The sequence below is a fragment of the Piliocolobus tephrosceles genome, chromosome 8 (assembly GCF_002776525.5).
Source record: "Piliocolobus tephrosceles isolate RC106 chromosome 8, ASM277652v3, whole genome shotgun sequence".
NCBI classification, from domain to species: Eukaryota; Metazoa; Chordata; class Mammalia; order Primates; family Cercopithecidae; genus Piliocolobus; species Piliocolobus tephrosceles.
This window is the reverse complement of record NC_045441.1, coordinates 94841816-94863774: the sequence shown is the minus strand read 5'-3', so window position 1 is coordinate 94863774 and position 21959 is coordinate 94841816. Positions and strand designations below refer to the sequence as shown.

General features: G+C 39.4%; 1 protein-coding gene across 2 annotated transcripts in view; it reads right to left on the bottom strand.

Annotated features, from left to right (window-relative positions):
* Positions 1 to 4763: 4763 nt before the first annotated feature.
* The window catches only part of LOC113220194 (tyrosine-protein phosphatase non-receptor type 12-like), a 39762-nt gene continuing 22566 nt past the window's right edge, over positions 4764 to 21959 (bottom strand). For both annotated transcript variants that reach the window (XM_031936060.1, XM_031936061.1), the window contains exons 3-5: positions 21695 to 21772; positions 21495 to 21593; positions 4764 to 4924 (exon numbers count right to left, since the gene is read on the bottom strand). In XM_031936060.1, coding sequence (XP_031791920.1) covers positions 4781 to 4924; positions 21495 to 21593; positions 21695 to 21772 — 321 coding nt within the window. In that variant the 3' untranslated portion in view covers positions 4764 to 4780. The remainder of the gene's footprint in view (positions 4925 to 21494; positions 21594 to 21694; positions 21773 to 21959) is intronic.

Here is a 21959-nt window from a genome sequence, read left to right as displayed (position 1 = left end):
GAGCTTGACAGATATCAAATATGATATATGGGTTTGTTAATCGAGTATTTTCCAAGTTTTTAATTGAAAAAATCTTACTCCAAATTTCAGCATTATTTTTATCTTACTCTAAAATATATACTTACTTTAAAATATTTATTTTTTAACAATTTTATTTTTATCCATTATATTTGAAACTTGGGTATATACCCTCTATATAAAAATTTATGCCCTTTAATTCTAATACATTTTTTTTTGTGGCTAATTTCTTCTTCCCAACTCTCCTTTTAGACTACTATTAGTTCAGCGACAGATCTTCTAGTTTTGCTTCCTAATTTCCTTATCTTTTCTCTCCTACTTTCTCTTTATTCATTTTCTTGAAATAGTTCCTTGACTATTTCCCAAACTTCTGCTTAATTTTTAAATTTATAGTATTATATTTTTAATTTCTTTCTTTCTTTTTTTATTTTTTGAGACAAGAGTCTCATTCTGTTGCCCAGGCTGGAGAGTGGTGGCATGATCTCGACTCACTATAACTTCCACAAGCAATTCTCCTGCCTCAGCCTCCTGAGTAGCTGGGACTACAGGCACACACCACCACACCCACCTAACTTTCTTTCTTTCTTTTTTTTTTTAGTAGAGACAGGGGTTTCACCCTATTGGCCAGGCTGGTCTCGAATTCCTGACCTTGTGATCTGCCCACCTCAGCCTCCCAAAGGGCTGGGATTACAGGCGTGAGCCACCGCGCCTGGCCTATATTCTTAATTTCTAAGAGCTTCTTACTTATTACCCACAGGTCTTATTTCATGGTTGCAGCATTTCCCAATGACTGAGAGAAGTGGACTGTTGTTTCTTTTCTCCCCCATCTTTTTCATTTTACTCTGTATTGTCTCCATTTCTTCTGTTTTTCATATTAGAGGCTTCTATCAAATGCCCAATCATTCCTAGTTCTGTTCAGTTTTAAGAACTGGAAGAATTGGAATACTGGCAGGGCATGGTGGCTCACACCTGCAATCCCAGCACTTTTGGAGGCCAAAAAAAAAAAAAAATACAGAAATTAGTCAGGCATGGTGGCGTGTGTCTGTAGTTCCAGCTAGTCGGGAGTCTAGGGTGGGAGGTTCAACTGAGGTCGAGGCTGCAGTGAGCCATAATCACACCACTGCCCTCTAGTCTGGGCAACAGAGCAAGGATCTGTCTGAAAACAAAACAAAACGAATTGGAATATTAAAAATGACTGGGGCTGGGCATGGTGGCTCAAGCCTATAATTCCAGCACTTTGGGAGGCCAAGACGGGTGGACCACGAGGTCAGGAGATCGAGACCATCCTGGCTAACACGGTGAAACCCCATCTCTGCTAAAAAAAAATACAAAAAGCTAGCCAGGCGAGGTGGCGGGCGCCTGTAGTCCCAGCTACTCAGGAGGCTGAGGCAGGAGAATGGCGTGAACCCGGGAGGCGGAGCTTGCAGTGAGCTGAGATCCGGCCACTGCACTCCAGCCTGGGCGATAGAGAGAGACTTCGTCTCAAAAAAAAAAAAAAATTACTGGAAGACATGTGCAGTCACGTGATGTTTCAGTCAATGATGGGCCACACATACCATGGTGACCCCACAAAGTTATAATGAAGCTGAAAAATTCCCATGAATTTGTAGCAAAATGCATTATTCACATGTCTGTTGTGATGCTGTTATAAACAGACCTATTGTGCTGTCAGTCATATAAAAGTATAGCACATACAATTATGTACAGGACATAATTCTTGATAATAATAATAAAGAAAACAGTTACTGGCTTATGTACTTTTTTTTTGAGATGGAGTCTTGTTCCGTCACACCCAGGCTGGAGTCCGGTGGCGCAATCTTGGCTCACTGCAACCTCCACCTCCCGGGTTCAAGCAGTTCTCTTGCCTCAGCCTCCCAAGTAGCTGAGACTACAAGTGCCTGCCAAGAGGCTCAGCTAATTTTTGTATTTTTAGTAGAGACAGGGTTTCACCATGTTGGCCAGGCTGATCTCGAACTCCCAGCCTCAGGTGATCTACCTGCCTTGGCCTCCCAAAATGCTGGGATTACAGGCGTGAGCCACCGCGCCTGGCTATATACTTACTTTTTGTTGTTAATTTTGAGTGTATTCCTTCTAATTGTTAAAAAATTAGTTAACTGTTAAACAGCTTCAGGCAGGTTCTTCAGGAGGTATTCTAGAAGAGGGCATTGTTATCATAGGGCATGACAGCTCCATGTGTGTTTCTGCCCCTGATAACCTTCCAGCAGGACAAGATGTGGAGGTAGAAGGCAGTGATACTGATGATCCTGACTTTGTGTATGCTTAGGCTAATGTGTATGTGTCTTATTTTTAACAAAAATGTTTAAAAAGTAAAAAAATAAATAAAAATAAAATATACACAAAACACATATTTTATATATACGTAAATAGGGACTTGAGCAATCTGCCCGCCTTAGCCTCCCAAAATGTTGGGATTACAGGCGTAAACCACTATGCCCAGCCAACACGTACTTTATTTTTATTTTTTTATTTTTCAGACACAGTCTCACTTTCTCACCCAGGCTGGAGTGCAGTGGTGCGAACTTGGCTCACTGGTACCTTTGCCTCCTGGGTTCAAGCGATTCTCCTGCCTCAGCCTCCCAAGTAGCTGGGACTACAGGCGCACGCGACCACGCCTGGCTAATTTTTCTATTTTTAGTAGAGACAGGGTTTCACCATATTGGTCAGCCTGGTCTTAAACTTCTGACCTCATGATCCCCCTGCCTTGGCCTCCCAAAGTGCTGGGATTACAGGCATGAGCCACCATGCCTGGCCCCATCGTGTACTTTAAACAATTAATGTGTTTACTGTAGCCACACTGAAAAACAAAATACACTATTTTACTTATCAATCTTACGATGTTGTGATTTTATTTTCAGTTATGTTGGAACAATTTACAATAGTTCTAAAACTCATTGCAATTTAGAAGTCACAAGGTTCTCTTTGTCAAACACGATGACCTTCTGGCATTTGACTCCATTACATGAAGAAGAAAAAAGGTGACCTATGCATGTAATATAAAATCACACACAAAGAACTTCTGGAATGTATGCCTAATAAAAATCTGTCTTGAGTTGAATATTGTTTCTTAATACTCATTTGCTTTTTTCTTCATTATCTTTTTGTTTATTAGAGAGTAACAGAAGTCAAACTTTTGAACAGGTATAGGAAAAATGCTTTAAATTCAAGTATTCTACTCTTTTTTTTTTTCCCTGTAAAATTAAGAAGAGACTGCTGCTACCTGTAGTTAGAGGTAGAAGAACATACAAATCATAAATATCAGTGTAGACTTTGAAAACCTCTACATTGGCTCAATCTCAAAAACCAAATTAAGAGGGCAGCAAAAATGTTCCTTTTTTTAGGGCCAGTAGTTTCTTTTAAGATCCTAGGGCTCCTATGTGGAACAGAGAAGTTAGAGAACTAATATTTTACAGGTTTCAAACTGGCTACCTTCCACAGATGGCTAAAATGCCAACCAATTTTGGTAGATACCAAAGTGGAAATCGAACAGGAAAGAACTACTAAAAGTTTTGTTAGCACGTAGTTAACATCTTGAACATTGAAATGTTGAGACCCAACCTCATCTATATACAGGCTTCCTGAGGTTCCTCGGAGAAGTATGCAAAGGTATTCCAGAGACTATAACTACCACGACACTTAACTACATGCTTTATATACATTATCACTAATTCTTAACAATGGAGAATACTAGTACTATCTCTCACTACAATGAAGTAAAGAATTTTCAGAGAAGTGGCTCCTTGAAGTTCATTCAGTAGCAAATGCGAAAGTTAAAATTTGGAATGGGACCTATTTATGTAAAAAGCCTCTTTATACCAGAGTATACTTCCTCTTTCTGTACTCAGCAGCTTCCTTCCCAGGCAGTTAGAATCCTACATGGTGAAAATGAGAGTAAATTGCTCCTGTGGTGTGGAGGGATTCTAACCAAACCTTTAGTTACTGAGGGAAACTGCAGGTTTTTCCTTTTGTTAAGAGGGATTATTTCATTAGAATGATCTCTTGGAATTAGCAACTCAGTGCTGGCCATTTGACCCAACTTTCACCAAAGTTTTAAGACGGAAACAATTGGTGTATCCTGTATAAAAGACTTTATTTTGATGGGAAGCCAATAAGTTTTGGCAGATCTATGTGCAAGAAAGACATTATAAAATATTCTAATAGTTTTTTAATTCATCCTTAGGACAATACTTAACTCCTTCTCCCCAGGATTAAATAAATTAATCCTAGATCCCAGAGCTAAATGGCTAAAAAGGAGTTGAAACTATCTTCTTCTAACTCTGTATTCTTTCCATACTACCATGTTACCGACTTAGCAGCTACCCTGAACAAGAAGGGAAGGAAAGGAAAGATAGGAATATATATGACTTTAACTATTATAAATGAGCTTGGTAGAAAAGCAAGAAAAATTAAAGAAATAAACTCATCTTTGCTAGTAATGTTATTAAATATCTTCACACTTCTTCAACATGCATGCAATTTTTGGCAAGCATATTTAGTCATCAGGAGAAAAATGGAAATCTTTAGACATAACTAAAATTTTAGTTATATCACATAGCAAAACATAAACTATAGTCAATTCATGGTAGTTTCCACATTCTGCTACAGTATATTATTGAAATTTTATCCAAAATGAAACCAAATTTTTAATAAACCAGTAACAAATCAGTTGTCATATGTATGCCACATCCTAACAAAATAATGATTATAAAAGTAATGTAGAAATATTCAGAATTTGTCATTTTAATTAACAGTGAGTAAAAACAAGTATGCTTTTAAAGAAAATGTTCAAAGACATACAATACCTGCGGGTCCTTGGTGGTTTTGGAGGAGGAGAATCTTGTTTTTCAGGATCTATGGAGCTGACCATGTTTTCAGTATTAATTTCATTCTGCCAAGGGAAAAAATACTTCACTAAGGTTGAAAGAAAAATAATTTTTCCTCCTCATGTTTCAACTAAATTGTTTCCGTGCTTTTCAATCCTTAACACAATGCCAATTGTGCCAAGTTCAAAAAAAAAAGTCTTATATTCTAGCTCTATATTTTAGCCTGAAGGACCAGACTTCAATGCAGAGACTGTATCAAAAAAACAATGCATCACAGTTACTGGGAAGATCAAGGTGTACAGCAGCATTTCAACACATCTCAAACGCTACCGTAAAAAAACAGATTCCCCAAGATAATGTGGATCAAAGAATGTAGTATCCCCCTGCCCCACCATCACTACCACTAGAAACTTAATATATGCAGAGAGAAAAAAAATAGCCAACAAATAAGGCTTATACCATTTATGGAGTATCTTTTTATGACTCCCCATTACTACCTAGTACTTTTAAACTGGTAGTCCTAGGATTCATTTTAACTATTTCTTTTTTTTTTTTTTTTCCTGAGACGGAGTCTTGCTCTGCTGCCCAGGCTGGAGTGCAGTAGCCGGTTCTCAGCTCACTGCAAGCTCTGCCTCCCGGGTTTACGCCATTCTCCTGCCTCAGCCTCCCGAGTAGCTGGGACTACAGGCGCCCGCCTCGTCGCCCGGCTAGTTTTTTGTATTTTTTAGTAGAGACGGGGTTTCACCATATTAGCCAGGATGGTCTCGATCTCCTGACCTCGTGATCCGCCCATCTCGGCCTCCCAAAGTGCTGGGATTACAGGCTTGAGCCACCGCGCCCGGCCTCATTTTAACTATTTCTTGTCTTACTCTCACTGTCACTATATGGAGTGCCCTAATCCATTAGGGAATCTAGCTCCTATATCACTGGCTACCCAAATGGACCTCAAAAAGGCAGAGCCCATCCCAGGAACATCCTTGGTTCTTGCTGGTCATGAGGACCAATAACATCATCAACATTGATGTTTCAGAGTCAATACAGGTATAAGAACCTTAGGTTTAGGACTGTGAATAGGGGAGCGGTAAAATGAAAATACTGCCTTGAATTAGTTTCACTATCAACATATCTCATATTTATTCTAGCTAGGGTATTTTAATTCTAGGGTATGTTATGTCCAGAAGACATCTCAGATAATTTGCCAACATCCGAGATAATTTTAGAAAACAGCCATCTTTACATACACTATCAACTAAGGAACTCTGAAACTGTAGTTGCATTTTGTTTTGTTATCATTGTTTTTAATTAAAAGGCACTTCTGCTGTGTCCATCATGATAGCTTTGTAACTGTTATTTCAATTATTTCCAATTAAAAAACTAGAGATCTCAACTTCCCAGCAATTTTAAGTGCACCCTATCTCCTTATATATAATCTGATGAATTAGAAGTTCTATACATCTCACTTCCTGACCAGAACAACAGAGTTACGTCATAAGACTTACAGCATTCATCCTTAATTAAAGCCACCCACCAAAATCAAGGCATTTGGTGTAGAAATATCTGGCTATAGGTAGGGTGACCATATAATTTATTGTCCAAATCAGGGCTCTTTTGAGAATGAAAAAGGAGCATTATTATACCTAGACAACTAGTGTGAACTGGTATGCCTTAGGCAAATCAGGACTTTTGGCCGCCAAAGTTTCAGATCCTCAGGTACCTACCACCAGAATTTAAAGACTCTGCATCAAAAAGCTACCCTCTAGGCTGGGCACGGTGGCTCACGCCTGTAATTCCAGCACTTTGGGAGGCTGAGATGGGTGGATCACTTGAGGTCCAGAGTTCGAGACCAGCCTTGGCCAACATGGTGAAAACCTGTCTCTACTACAATACAAAAATTATCCGGGCATGGTGGTGCACGTCTGTAATTCCAGCTACTTGGGGGGCTGAGGCGGGAGAATCACTTGAACCCGGGAGGCAGAGGTTGCAGTAAGTCAAGATCGTGTCACTGCACTCCAGCATGGGCGATAGAGGAAGACTGTGACTCAAAAAAACAAAAAAACAAAAAAACAAAAAAAGAAAAGGTAACCCCAACGTATTATTGATCCATCTGCTTATTATTTCCATTAATGATACAACCATAATTCTTTAACACTTGATATTTTGTACCAAAATGTGCATTAAGTAGGTTAAATAAAAATTAAAGGCAAATCATATGAAACTCTATTTTAACTGTTTCTAACCTACAAAACGACATTTTTTTTTGTAGCACACATAAACAAACTCATGTCATGTCAATGAAATATTTTGTTGCCAGGTGAGTATAATATTGAATTCACAAAAATAAAACTATGTTTTCTTTGGATTTTGGAGCTGCAGGTAAGGCAATGTGGACATCTATGTGAAATGCACTGAACAAAGTCAGCAATGCAGAGGAAACTAAAATGTTAGAAGGACATGGTATTATTTTTAACTTCAAAATGTAGTCTGGTAAAATCCCCAGAAAAAAAGTAGAAGGGTAATACGAACAGCCCCAAAGTGGCATAATCAGTACTATGAAGCTGTGAAATCAGAGAAAAAAGTTATAGTTGAAAATATTAAGAAGATAATTGAGAAAAAGTAAGTTGACAATATTAAGGTAAAATGCAGAATGACATTGAGGGATTGGTAAGATTTTGACAAAAAAAGAATGAGGATTGGAAGAAGGAAAACAGGTGGAAGGGTAAAGAGAAGACATAATAAGGACATTTTAGGCAAACACTACATGTGACAAAGTAAAGGTTTCATGAAGGATTCCTCATTCTGGGTGAATAAGAGCATGACGAAGCCATTAACAGGAAGAACCAAAAGAGAACTTCTCGGGGAGATTAGCTTTCAGAACATACTGAGTTTCCTCTGATGAAAGGAATCAATGTGGCAACGCAGAACTGCAACTCAACAAAGAGCCAGTAACTAAACAGCATGTACAAAACCTCCTGGTCACTGGACTTCACAGTGTTCTTCTTGGATTTCCTAGTTAATGTCTCCTACACACCTACATCTTCTGACTCTCTTGTATTATCTATAATTTTTGAGTCCATATTTGTCATGTATACAACTTGCTGAAGCAATCACCAACTTCTGAAATGGAAAAGCGTTTTAGGAATTAATCTGATGCAGTGGCACGATCAAACCTCTGCAGCCTTGAACTCCTGGGCTCAAGCAATGCTTCTATCTCAGTCTCCCACGTAGCTAGGACTACAAGCACATGCTACCATACCCAGGTAATTTAAAAAAAAAGTTTTGTATAGATGGGGTTTCGCTATGCCACCCTGGCAGGTCTCAAACTCCTGGTCTCAAGCAATTCTCCTGCCCTGGCATCCCAAAGAGCTGGGATTATAGGCATGAAATGAACCACAGCCTCTAGCCTGTGTTCTCTTGTTTTAAACAGAACTTTGTAAAGTTATCTTGTGTACTATTATTTTCCCTATAGCAGCTTTATGAAAGGCTACAAAAATATTAAGAAACAAATTATCTAATATTTAAGAATATTATCAGCTGCAGAAGAAAATAAGTAATAAATCAGGGTGCTGTAAAAATAAAAAAATTATATTTTAGGGGAAAAAAATCCAGAATTCATTATCACATCTAAAATGTACTATACAAACTCAATAAAAGGACCATAACACAAATTACTACTGCTATTACTTAATCATTCTAGAATTGAAATACTGGTGTTGACAATTCTTTTTTTTTTTTTTTTTTTTTTTTGAGACGGAGTCTGGCTCTGTTACCCAGGCTGGAGTGCAGTGGCCGGATCTCGGGTCACTGCAAGCTCCGCCTCCTGGCTTTATGCCATTTTCCTGCCTCAGGCTCCTGAGTAGCTGGGACTACAGGTGCCCACCACCTTGCCCGGCTAGTTTTTTGTATTTTTTAGTAGAGACGGGAGTCCACCGTGTTAGCCAGGATGGTCTCGATCTCATGACCTCGTGATCCGCCAGTCTGGGCCTCCCAAAGTGCTGGGATTACAGGCTTGAGCCACCGCTCCCGGCCAACAATTCTTGTAATGGTGTCCTTTATATACAAGATAAAAAGGCATGATGCACAACTTAACAGATGTTTGCTTATTAAGGTACTTCTAAGTCCTCCGGCAAAAAAAAAAAAAAAGAAAAAGAAAAAAAATCCTCAGGCAATATGATACGGGCTTACAGAATAAATTTTCTCTTTAGATCTCTCATTCCAGGAAGTCACTGTAGTTGTAAATATCTCTAAAAAATAGTATTTATTTTGAAGTCTTAAATAACCAACTAGTATTTCAAACTAAGATTTTTACAAAAATAATTCTGGAACACAGAACATTTAAACAGAACTTTTACCTATTAACTAAATTGTCAGAAAAGTAGTAAGTGGGGACTTATTTTTACTTCTCACAGCATAGCTCCTAAATACTAAATACACCTTTCAAGTCATTTTATTCCACCACACAGTTCTAAGATGATTTTTCTCAATTTTTCAGATTCCACATTTTCTTTAAGATTTATGGCCTGCAACCATAGACAGCCATCCTATAAAAAGAGTCACCTATATTTACAAGTTGACAGAAAACATGATTTCTTAAGAGGAAAGTATTAAAAAGTTATCTGGAATGATAATTCATCTTCTATCTGTTTTTTTTTTTACTATTTATCCATTCATCTATGGAGATATTTCTCTCAAACATTTAGTTTATGTCTACTACGTACCATGCAATGAGTAAGAAAGTAGGTTTGAAGTAACTACTTTGAAATAACTACTTTATCAACTATGGGTATTATTTCATCTCATCTCCTGTGGAGATCAGCCTGTTACTGTGTCTATATAGAAGGAAGTAGACATAAGAGATTCCATTTAGTTCTGTATTTGAGATGCTGTTAATCTGTGACCCTACCCCCAGCTTTGTCCTTGCAAGAGACATGTGTGGTGACTCAAAGTTTAATGGATATTGGGCTGTGCAGGATGTGTCTTTGTTAAAGAAGTACCTGAAGGCAGCTTGCTGATTAAGAATCCTGCCCCTCCCTCGGTAATGGAACATCTCCGGGTAAAACCCATTGTGTGCTTTGTTTACTGAGTAAGGAGAAAACCACCTTTAGGAATAAGGTGGGGCTTACTGGAGCAGTACTGCTAAAAGGTTTATGGAGATGTTCGCATATGCATCTGAAGGCACAGCGTTTTCCTTTAAACTTATTCATGTTACAAGGATTTTTGTTCATTTGTCTTACTGCCGAATTCCTCCCGACAATGATCCTGTTGTCCAGCCACTCCCTTATCTTTTTGATGGTAAAGATAATTATCAATAAATAGTAAGGGAACTCAGAGGCTGGTGTCGGCGTGGGTCCTCTGTAAACTGAGTGCGGGTCCCCGGGGCCCCGCTTTTCTTTCTCTATACGTTGTCTCTGTGTCTTATTTCTTTTCTCAAGTCTCTTGTTCCACCTAACGTGAAGCACCCACAGGTGTGGAGGGGCAGGCCACCCCTTCATCTGGTGCCCAACGTGGAAGCTTTTCTCTAAGGTGAAGGTACGCTGGAGCGTGGTCATTGAGGACAAGTCGATGAGAGACTCCCGAGTACGTCTACAGTCAGCCTTGCAGTAAGCTTGTGGGCTCGGAAGAACGTAGGGTAACAATGGGGCAAACTAAAAGTAAATACGCCTCTTTTCGCAGCTTTATAAAAATTCTCTTAAAAAGAGGGGGAGTTAAAGTGTCTACCAAAAATCTAATTACGCTCTTTCAAACAATAGAACAGTTTTGTCTATGGTTTCCGGAACAGGGAACTTTAGATCTAAAAGATTGGGAAAAAATTGGCAAAGAATTAAAACAAGCAAGTAGGGAAGGTAAAATCATCCCACTTAGAGTATGGAATGATTGGGTCATTATTAAAGTAGCTTTAGAACCATTGCAAACAGAAGAAGGTAGCGTTCCAGTTTCCGATGTCCCTAAAAGCTGTGCAGTAGATTGTGAAAAAGAGGCAGGGATAGAATCCCGGAAAGGAAAGGAAAGTTCACACTGTAAATGTGTAGTAGAGCCGGTAATGGCTCGGTCAACACAAAATGTTGACGGTAATCAATTACAGGAGGTAATATATCCTGAAACGTTAAAATTAGAGGAAAAAGATCCAGAATTAAGAGAGCCATCCGAGTCTACGCCACGATGGCCAACTCCTCTTACAACAGCTCAGATGCCTGCAACCTTAGAACCTCAAATGCAGGTTAAACAAGTACAAACTCAAAAAGATCAAATAGAGAAAGATAGAGTCTCTGTCACGGCAATGCCAATCCAAATACAGTGTCCACAATATCCGCAGGTAGAAAGTAAGATCCAGCTGCCAGTAGCTTATCAATACTGGCCGCCAGCCGAACTGCAGTATCGGCAGCCCCCAGAAAATCTGTATGGACAGCCAGGAACATTTCCAGTGCCACAGGGCAGGGCGCCATATCCTCAGCCGCCCACCATGAGACTTAATCCTACAGCACTGCCTAGTACACAGGGTAGTGCAATACATAAAATTATTGATGAGGCAAGAAAACAGGGAGATATTGAGTCGTCGCAATTCCCAGTAATATTAGAAGCAAGACCACCTGGAGAAGGGGCCCAAGAGGGAGAGCCTCCCGTGGCTGAAGCCAGATATCAGTCCTTTTCTATAAAAATGCTAAAAGAAATGAAAGAAGGAGTAAAACAATATGGACCCAATTCTCCTTACATGAGAACATTATTAGATTCCACTGCTCATGGACATAGACTCATTCCTTATGATTGGGAGATTCTGGCAAAATCCTCACTTTCACCCTCTGAATTTTTACAATTTAAGACTTGGTGGATGGGGCACAAATGCAGGTCTGAAGAAATAGGACTGCCAATCTTCCAATTAACATAGATGCAGATCAACTATTAGGAATAGGTCAAAATTGGAGCACTGTTGACCAACAAGCAAAAATGCCAAATGAGGCCATTGAGCAAATCAGGGCTATCTGCCTTAGGGCCTGGGAGAAAATCCAAGACCCAGGAACCGCCTGCGCCTCCTTTAATACAATAAGACAAGGCTCTAAAGAGCCCTACCCTGATTTTGTAGCAAGACTTCAAGAGGCTGCTCAAAAGTCAATTACCGATGAGAATGCCTGTAAAGTCATAGTGGAGTTGATGGCATATGAAAACGCCAATCCTGATTGTCAACCAGCCATTAAGCCATTAAAAGGTAGGGTTCCCGCAGGATTAGATGTAATCTCAGAGTACATTAAAGCCTGCGATGGAATTGGAGGAGCTATGCATAAAGCTATGCTTATGGCTCAGGCAATCACAGGAGTTGCTTTAGGAGGACAAGTGAAAACATTTGGGGGAAAATGTTATAATTGTGGTCAAATTGGTCATCTAAAAAAGAATTGCCTAGTCACAAACAAAATGTAACTACTCAAGTTACTACAACAACAGATAAAGGGCCACCTGGCGTATGTCCAAGATGTAAAAAGGGAAAACATTGGAGTATTCAATGTCGTTCTAAATTTGATAAAAATGGGCAACCACTGTCGGGAAACCAGAGGAGGGGCCAGCCTCAGGCCCCGCAACAAACTGGGGCATTCCAAATTCAACCCTTTGTTCCTCAGGGTTTTCAGAAACAAGAACCCCCACTGTCGCAAGTGTCTCAGGAAATAAGCCAGTTATCACAATACAGCAATTATCCCCCGCCACAAGTGGCAGTGCAGCAGTAGATTTATGTACTTTACAAGCAGTCTCTCTGCTTCCAGGAGAGCCTCCACAAAAAATCCCCACAGGGGTATACGGCCCATTGCCTGAGGGGCCTGTAGGACTAATCTTAGGAAGATCAAGTTTAAATCTAAAAGGAGTTCAAATTCATACTGGTGTGGTTGATTCAGACTATGAAGGCGAAATTCAATTGGTTATTCCTCAATTCCTTGGAGTGCCAGTCCAGGAGACAGAATTGCTCAGTTATTACTCCTACCTTATATTAAAATTGGAAACAGTGAAATAAAAAGAACAGGAGGGTTCGGAAGCACTGATCCGGCAGGAAAGGCTGCATATTGGGCAAGTCTGGTCTCTGAGAGCAGACCTGTGTGTAAGGCCATTATTCAAGGAAAACAGTTTGAAGGGTTGGTAGACACAGGAGCAGATATCTGTCATTGCTTTAAATCAGTGGCCAAAAAATTGGCCTAAACAAAAGGCTGTTACAAGACTTGTCGGCGTAGGCACAGCTTCAGAAGTATATGAAAGTACAATGATTTTACATTGTTTAGGGCCAGATAATCAAGAAAGTACTGTTCAGCCAATGATTACTTCAATTCCTGTTAATCTATGGGGTTGAGATTTGTTACAACAATGGGGTGCAGAAATCATTATGCCCACTCCATTATACAGCCCCATGAGTCAAAAAATCATGACTAAGATGGATATATACCAGGAAAGGGATTAGGAAAAAATGAAAATGGCATTAAAGTCCCAATTGAGACTGAGAAAAATCAAAAAAGACAAGGAATAGGATATCCTTTTTAGGGGCGGCCACTGTAGAGCCTCCTAAACCCATTCCATTAACTTGGAAAACAGAAAAACCGGTATGGGTAAATCATTGGCCGCTACCAAAGCAAAAACTGGAGGCTTTACACTTATTAGCAAAGGAACAATTAGAAAAGGGACACATTGAGCCTTCATTCTCACCCTGGAATTCTCCTGTATTTGTAATTCAGAAGAAATCAGGCAAATGGCATATGTTAATGGACTTAAGAGCCGTAAACGCTGTAATTCAACCCATGGGGCCTCTCCAACCTGGATTGCCCTCTCAGGCCATGATCCCAAAAGACTGGCCTTTAATTATAATTGCTCTTAAGGATTGCTTTTTTACCATTCCTCTGGCAGAGCAAGATTGTGAAAAATTTGCCTTTACCATACCAGCCATAAATAATAAAGAACCAGCCACCAGGTTTCAGTGGAAAGTATTACCTCAGGGAATGCTTAATAGTCCAACTATTTGTCAAACTTTCGTAGGTCAAGTCCTTCAACCAGTTAGAGACAAATTTTCAGATTGTTATATCATCCACTATATTGATGATATTTTATGTGCTGCAGAAACAAGAGACAAATTAATTGACTGTTACACATTTCTGCAAGCAGAGGTTGCCATTGCAGGACTAACAATAGCATCTGATAAGATCCAAACCTCTGATCCTTTTCATTATTTAGGGATGCAAATAGAAAATAGAAAAATTAGGCCACAAAAAATAGAAATAAGAAAAGATACATTAAAAACATTAAATGACTTTCAAAAATTGTTAGGCGATATTAATTGGATTCGGCCAACTCTAGGCATTCCTACTTACGCCATGTCAAATTTGTTCTCTATCCTAAGAGGAGATCCAGACTTAAATAGTAAAAGAATATTAACCCCAGAGGAAACAAAAGAAATTAAATTAGTGGAAGAAAAAATTCAGTCAGCGCAAATAAGTAGAATAGCTTCTTTAGCCCCACTCCAACTTTTGATTTTTGCCACTACACATTCTCCAACAGGCATCATTGTTCAAAATTCTGATCTTGTGGAGTGGTCATTCCTTCCTCACAGTACAATTAAAACTTTTACATTGTACTTGGATCAAATAGCTACATTAATTGGTCAGGCAAGATTACGAATAATAAAATTGTGTGGTAATGACCCAGACAAAATAGTTGTTCCTTTAACCAAGGAAGAAGTTAAACAAGCCTTTATCAATTCTGGTGCATGGCAAATTGGCCTTGCTGATTTTGTGGGAATTGTTGATAATCATTACCCCAAAACAAAAATCTTCCAGTTTTTAAAATTGACTACTTGGATTTTACCTAAAATTACCAGACATGAACCCTTAGAAAATGCTCTGACAGTATTTACTGATGGTTCCAGCAATGGAAAAGCGGCTTACACAGGGCCAAAACAGCGAGTAATCAAAACTCAGTATCAATCAGCTCAAAGGGCAGAGTTGGTTGCAGTCATTCCAGTGTTAGAAGATTTTAATCAACCTGTTAATATTATATCAAATCCTACATATGTAGTACAGGCTACAAGGGATGTTGAGACAGCTCTAATTAAATATATTATGGATGATCAGTTAAACCAGCTATTCAATTTGTTACAACAAACTGTAAAAAAAAGGAATTTCCCATTTTATATTACTCATATTCGAGCACACACTAATTTACCAGGACCTTTAACTAAAGCTAATGAAAAAGATGACTTACTGGTATCCTCTGCATTCATAAAAGCACAAGAACTTCATGCTTTGACTCATGTAAATGCAGCAGGGTTAAAAAACAAATTTAATGACACATGGAAACAGGCAAAAAATATTGTACAACATCGTACCCAGTGTCAAGTACTACACCTGCCCACTCAAGAGGCAGGAGTTAATCCCAGAGGTCTGTGTCCTAATGCATTATGGCAAATGGATGTTACCCATGCACCTTCATTTGGAAAATTATCATATGTTCATGTAACAGTTGATACTTATTCACATTTCATATGGGCAACATGCCAGACAGGAGAAAGTACTTCCCATGTTAAAAAACATTTATTATCTTGTTTTGCTGTAATGGGAGTTCCAGAAAAAATTAAAACTGACAGTGGACCAGGTTAGGAATTCCTTATAATTCCCAAGGACAGGCCATAGTTGAAAGAACTAATAGAACACTCAAAACTCAGTTAGTTAAACAAAAAAAAAGGGGGAGACAGTAAGGAGTGTACCTCTCCTCAGATGCAGCTTAATCTAGCACTCTATACTTTAAATTTTTTAAACATTTATAGAAATCAGACTACTACTTCTGCAGAACAACATCTTACTGGTAAAAAGAACAGTCCACATGAAGGAAAACTGATTTGGTGGAAAGACAACAAAAATAGGACATGGGAAATAGGGAAGGTGATAACCTGGGGAAGAGGTTTTGCTTGTGTTTCACCAGGAGAAAATCAGCTTCCTATTTGGATACCCACTAGACATTTGAAGTTCTACAATGAACCCATCGGAGATGCAAAGAAAAGCGCCTCCACGAAGACGGAAACACTGCAGTCGAGCACCATTGACTCGCAGGATGAATCAAGTGGTGATATCAGAAGAACAGATGAAGTCACCACGCACCAAGAAGGCGGAGCTGCTGACCTGGGCACAGTTAAAGAAGCGGACACTGTTAGCTAGAAAAAGCCTAGCTAGCATAAAGGTGACACAAACCTCAGAAAAAATGCTGCTTGCAGCTTTAATGGTTGTATCAACGGTGGTAAGTCTCCCCATGCCTGCAGGAGCAGCTGCAGCTAATTATACCTACTGGGCCTATGTGCCTTTCCCGCCCTTAATTCGGGCAGTCACATGGATGGATAATCCTATTGAAGTATATGTTAATAATAGTGTGTGGGTACCTGGTCCCACAGATGATCGTTGCCCTGCCAAACCGGAGGAAGAAGGAATGATGATAAATATTTCCACTGGGTATCGTTATCCTCCTGTATGTCTAGGGAAAGCACCAGGATGTCTAATGCCTGCCATGCAAAATTGGTTGGTAGAAGTACCTACTCTCAATCCCATCAGTATATTTACTTACCACAAGGTTGTGGAATTCACAATCTGGTAGCGATCAAAAATTGGCAAATCAAATTAGTAATCTTAGACAAACTGTCATTTGGATGGGAGATAGACTCATGAGCTTGGAACATCGTTTCCAGTTACAGTGTGACTGGAATACGTCAGATTTTTGTATTACACCCCAAGTTTATAATGAGTCTAAACATCACTGGGACATGGTAAGACGCCATCTACAGGGAAGAGAAGATAATCTCACTTTAGACATTTCTAAATTAAAAGAACAAATTTTTGAAGCCTCTCAAAGTCACTTAAATATTGTGCCTGGAGCTGAGGCGTTAGATCAAGTGGCAAAAAATCTTTATGGATTAAATCCCACGACTTGGATTAAGTCTATTGGGAACTCTACTGCAGTAAATTTTGGAATTATGTGTCTCTGTTTAATCGGTTTGTTTTTAGTGTGCTGGACCAGTCGAAGAATCCTGCGCCAAAATCGAGAGAACGAACAAGCCTTCATCGCCATGGCACATTTATATAGAGGAAAAGGGAGGGAGAATGTTGCGGGAAGTCAGGGACCTTGAACGGAGGGACGGGCTGAAGCCACAGCAGAAAAACAAAATATGAAGATTTCATGGACATTTTATTACTTCTCCAAAATTTATACTTTTGTAATTTCTTATGCCTGTCTTTAATCTCTTAATCCCATCATTTTCTTTGTAACATGAGGAGGATATATGTTACCTCAAGACCCTGTGATGATTGCCTTAACTGCACAAATTGTTTGTAGAGCATGTGTGTTTGAACAATATGAAAACTGGGCATCTTGAAAAAAGAACGAGATACAAGCGGTGTTCAGGAAACAAGGGAGGTAACCTTGAACTGGCCGCCGGTGAGCCAGACGGAACAGAGCCATATCTCTTCTCCTTTTGCACACAAATAGGAGAGATATCGCTGAATTCTTTTTCTCAGCAAGGAATATCCCTGAGAAGGAGAATGCGCTCTAAGGGAAGGCCTATAAACGACCCCCTTGGAGGCGTGCCGCCTTTTACTGTTGAAGCCGAAGGGATGAGATAAGCCCCGGCCTCCTGTAGTGCTCTCAGGCTTATTAGGAGGAAGAAATTCCCACCTAATAAATTTTGGTCAGTCAGGTTGTCTGCTCTCAAACCCTATTTCCTGATAAAATGTTATCAATGACTATGCGTGCCCGAAATTTCATTAGCAATTTTAATTTTAACACCATCCTATGATCTCGTCCAGTCTCCATTTGCTTCATGATATTGTTACTTTGTGAAGTATGTAATCTCGGTGTCGTGATGACAATGGCGGTTTTGTTGAAAAGGGGGAAATGTGGGGAAAAGAGAGATCAGCCTGTTACTGTGTCTATATAGAAGGAAGTAGACATAAGAGACTCCATTTAGTTCTGTATTTGAGATGCTGTTAATCTGTGACCCTACCCCCAAATTTGTCCTTGCAAGAGACATGTGGTGTGGTGACTCAAAGTTTAATGGATATTGGGCTGTGCAGGATGTGTCTTTGTTAAACAAGTACTTGAAGGCAGCTTGCTGATTAAGAATCCTGCCCCTCCCTGGGTAATGGAACATCTCCGTGTAAAACCCATTGTGTGCTTTGTTTACTGAGTAAGGAGAAAACCACCTTTAGGAATAAGGTGGGGCTTGCTGGAGCAATACTGCTAAAAGGTTTATGGAGATATTCGCATATGCATCTCAAGGCACAGCATTTTCCTTTAAACTTATTCATGTAACAAGGATTTTTGTTCATATGTCTTACTGCCGAATTCCTCCCTACAATGATCCTATTGTCCAGACACTCCCTTATCTTTTTGATGGTAAAGATAATTATCAATAAATACCAAGGGAACTCAGAGGCCAGTGCTGGCGTGGGTCCTCTGTAAGCTGAGCGCTGGTCCCCTGGGCCCCGCTTTTCTTTCTCTATACTTTGTCTCTGTGTCTTATTTCTTTTCTCAAGTCTCTTGTTCCACCTAACGAGAAGCACCCACAGGTGTGGAGGGGCAGGCCACCCCTTCAATCTCCAACAAAGTATGACTTTCTTGTTATATTCCTGTAAAGCTCTGACCTGTTAGACAGAAAGAGCCTATGATAGAATTATAATCCTAGTATAGATTTCAGGGTATTAAAAAAAGATTGATTTAATAGAATAAAACCTTACAAAGATCAGACTTGGATCTAATGAGAAAAAGAAGAAAAGGTGATGCAATATTTATCATATATTTTCTGGAGATTATTTAAATATAGTTAAAAGTTTAAAAAAACAACAATGGCTGGGCACAATGGCTCATGCCTGTAATCTCAGTGCTTTGGGAGGCTAAGGTGTGAGGAGGATTGTTTGAGCCCAGGAGCTCGAGACCATGAGCTCGAGACCACCGTGGCACATAGTGAGACAACATCTCTACAAAAAATTTTTTAAAAAAATTAGCTAGGTGTGATGGTACGTGCCTGTAGTCTCAGTTACTTGGGAAGCTGAGGTAGGAGGAAAGCTTGAGCCCGGGAGGTTGAGGGCGCAGTGAGCTGTGATTGTTCCACTGCACTCTGACCTGGGCAGAACAGTAAGACCTTGTCTCAAACAAAACAAAACAAAATAAAACCTGAATACTGAATACTGCAATAAAAGAACTTTCTCCTCTAATTCCTGCACTTTGGGAGGCTAAGGTGGATGGACTGCTGGAGTCTGAGGGTTTGAGACCAGGCTGGGCAACATAGTCAAATCTCGTCTCTATAAAAAAATAAACTCAGCAAGGTGGTGTACCCGTCAGTCTGGGAAGCTAATCTTTTTTGTATTTTTGGTAGAGATGGGGTTTTGCCATGTTGGCCAGGCTGGTCTTAGGTGATCCTGGCCTGCTTTGGCCTCCCAAAGTGCTGGTGTTCCAGGCATGAGCCACTGCACCCAGCCTAAAAATCTGTATTTCCAGATACAAAAACTTTAGCTTTGAAATTAATCTCGAATTCACGAAATAAATACTTTTTCAATTAAAGTTTAAAGATGCTGGGTACAGTGGCTCACGCCTGCAATCCCGGCACTTTGGGAGGCTGAGGTGGGTGGATCACTTGAGGTTAGGTGTTCAAGACCAGCCTGGCCAACATGGTGAAACCCCATCACTACTAAAAATACAAAAATCAGCTGAGCATGGTGGTGGGCGCCTGTAATCTCAGCTACTTGGGAGGCTGAGGCAGGAAAATCACATGAACCCGGGAGGCAGAGGTTGCAGTGAGCTGAGACTACGCTACTGCACTCCATCCTGCGCAACAGAGTTAGACTCCATCTCAAAAACAACAACGACAACAAAAACCCCCAAAATTAAAGAAAAGTGTTTATAGCCTAGTCAGTTTTTTGAAATATTAAATATCTCAACTTAAATTATACAAAATATTATAAATGGCTGGGCGCAGTGGCTGACACCTATAATCCTAGCACTTTGGGAGGCTGAGGCAGGTGGATCACCTGAGGTCAGGAGTTTGAGACCAGCCTGGCCAACACGGCAAAACCCAATCTCTACTAAAAATACAAAAATTAGCTGGGCGTGGCGATGCATGCCTGTAATCCTAGCTATTCAGGAGGCTGAGGCAGGAGAATCGCTTGAACCCAGGAGGCAGAGGTTGCTGTTAGCAGAGATTGCACCACTGCACTCCAGCCTCAGTGACAGAGTGAGACTTCGTCACAAAAAAAAAAAAAAAAAAATCAAAACAAAAAACACATTAGATTCTACATTATAGAATATTTGGCTAGATTCAGAACATGTCATAACAGGATTTAATTAAGCCAAAGGCATTGTAGGAGGTTTCCTTGAACAATAATTCCTATGTTAATGAAGGAATAAGAATGAGGTCACATAAAACTTAAAAACCTGAAATTGTCACTTGGCTAATAAAAGAAATGCATATTTCCTAAAACTCATGGACCAATATTAGATTATCTTAACAAACTGAGATCAGCATTTGGTAATAAATCTCTCATTTGGAAAACTTAGGAAGTTCAAACAAATATTCTGGGAACTGACAAAACCACTTAAAGGGAGAAAAGGAAAATGAAGGTTATAAATTTTGCAATTTATTTTCTCATACTCGGTTTAACAATGTAATAGTTATCATAGGCTCAATGATAAAGATGTAAAATTCTACAAGCAAAAAAAAAGCTCAGCACCTTCAGGGACAAAAGGTGGTGATATATAGAAGGGAAACAAGACAATTGGTTAGAAAACAAAGGCAGAAAAGAGAACACTAAGAGAATACAGGATTTTTGTCAGGTCTAGAAGTTGAATATCCAATAAGATGGTATAAGGCTAAAATAACACTGAATTACAACACAACAAAAGGGAGTTAACTGTGACTCTTTAATTCTGATTAACTGAAAAGCATATACACAAGGCAAGGAATGTTGGCTCATGCCTGTAATCCCAGCACATTGGGAGGTCAAGGCGGGCAGATCACCTGAGGTCTGGAGATCAAGACCAGCCTGGTCAACATGGCGAAACCCCATCTCTAGTAAAAATACAAAAATTAGCTGGGCATGGTGGCGCGCGCCTGTAATCCCGGCTACTCAGGAGGCGGAGGCAGGAGAATCATTTGAACCTGGGAGTTGGAGGTTGCAGTGAGCCGAGATCATGCCATTGCACTCCAGCCTGGGCAACAAGAGTGAAACTCCATCTCAAAAAAAAAGAAAAAAAAAAAAAGAAAAGAAAAGCATATACACAAATAACGAAAACACTTTATACAAAATAAAATCCAAGTAGAATCAACACAGAATAACTTAGGTGGGGGTGGAAGGGAAGAGTAAAGAGAACAATGCAATTTTTTAAAAAAAGTAAAATGTTAATGAATTATATGATTTTTGACATGAGATCTTTCATAACTTTATTTCATTTAGAACATAATTTATCTTATACTGGAGTCATTAAACAGCCATCATAATAGAGATACAAATAAGAAGGAAATGAGTTTAAGTAAAAATGTTAAGTGTCCTGAGACAAAACACAAGATGACAAAAAATAAAGCTAAATATTACATCTTAACAAAAAGTAAAAGTTTCCTAAAATGAATAGGCCAATAACACCTACCACTCCATCAGCAATTTTCTGAGCTCCATGAATTTCATATAGTTGTAGCTGTTTTTCAAACAGTTGGGCAATAGCTCTATGAACAAGCTCATATTGCTCCTACGAGGGAGAAAAATGATTAAAAAACAAAAAGAAAAAAACATTTTAAAAAAGAAGGAAGCATTTATAAAATAGCAGTTTATAAAGGGAAACAACTATACCTTTGTTTGTACTGCAGAATGCCTTTGTGTTCTCATTTCTTGTATTAAATTAAAGACATTAAATTCCTCTGGTATTTTCTAAAACAGAAAATTTAATATATAAACTTTGTACACCTATTCAGAAAATAGTAAAATATGCTTCAGCTTATCACATAAAACTTAAATACCTGCTGGTTTACTGCAAACATTTATTGAACACCACTTAATGTATCTCAGACACTGTGCGTGGTCTTGACCCTCAGCATTCAAGCTGGGGAGACAGGTA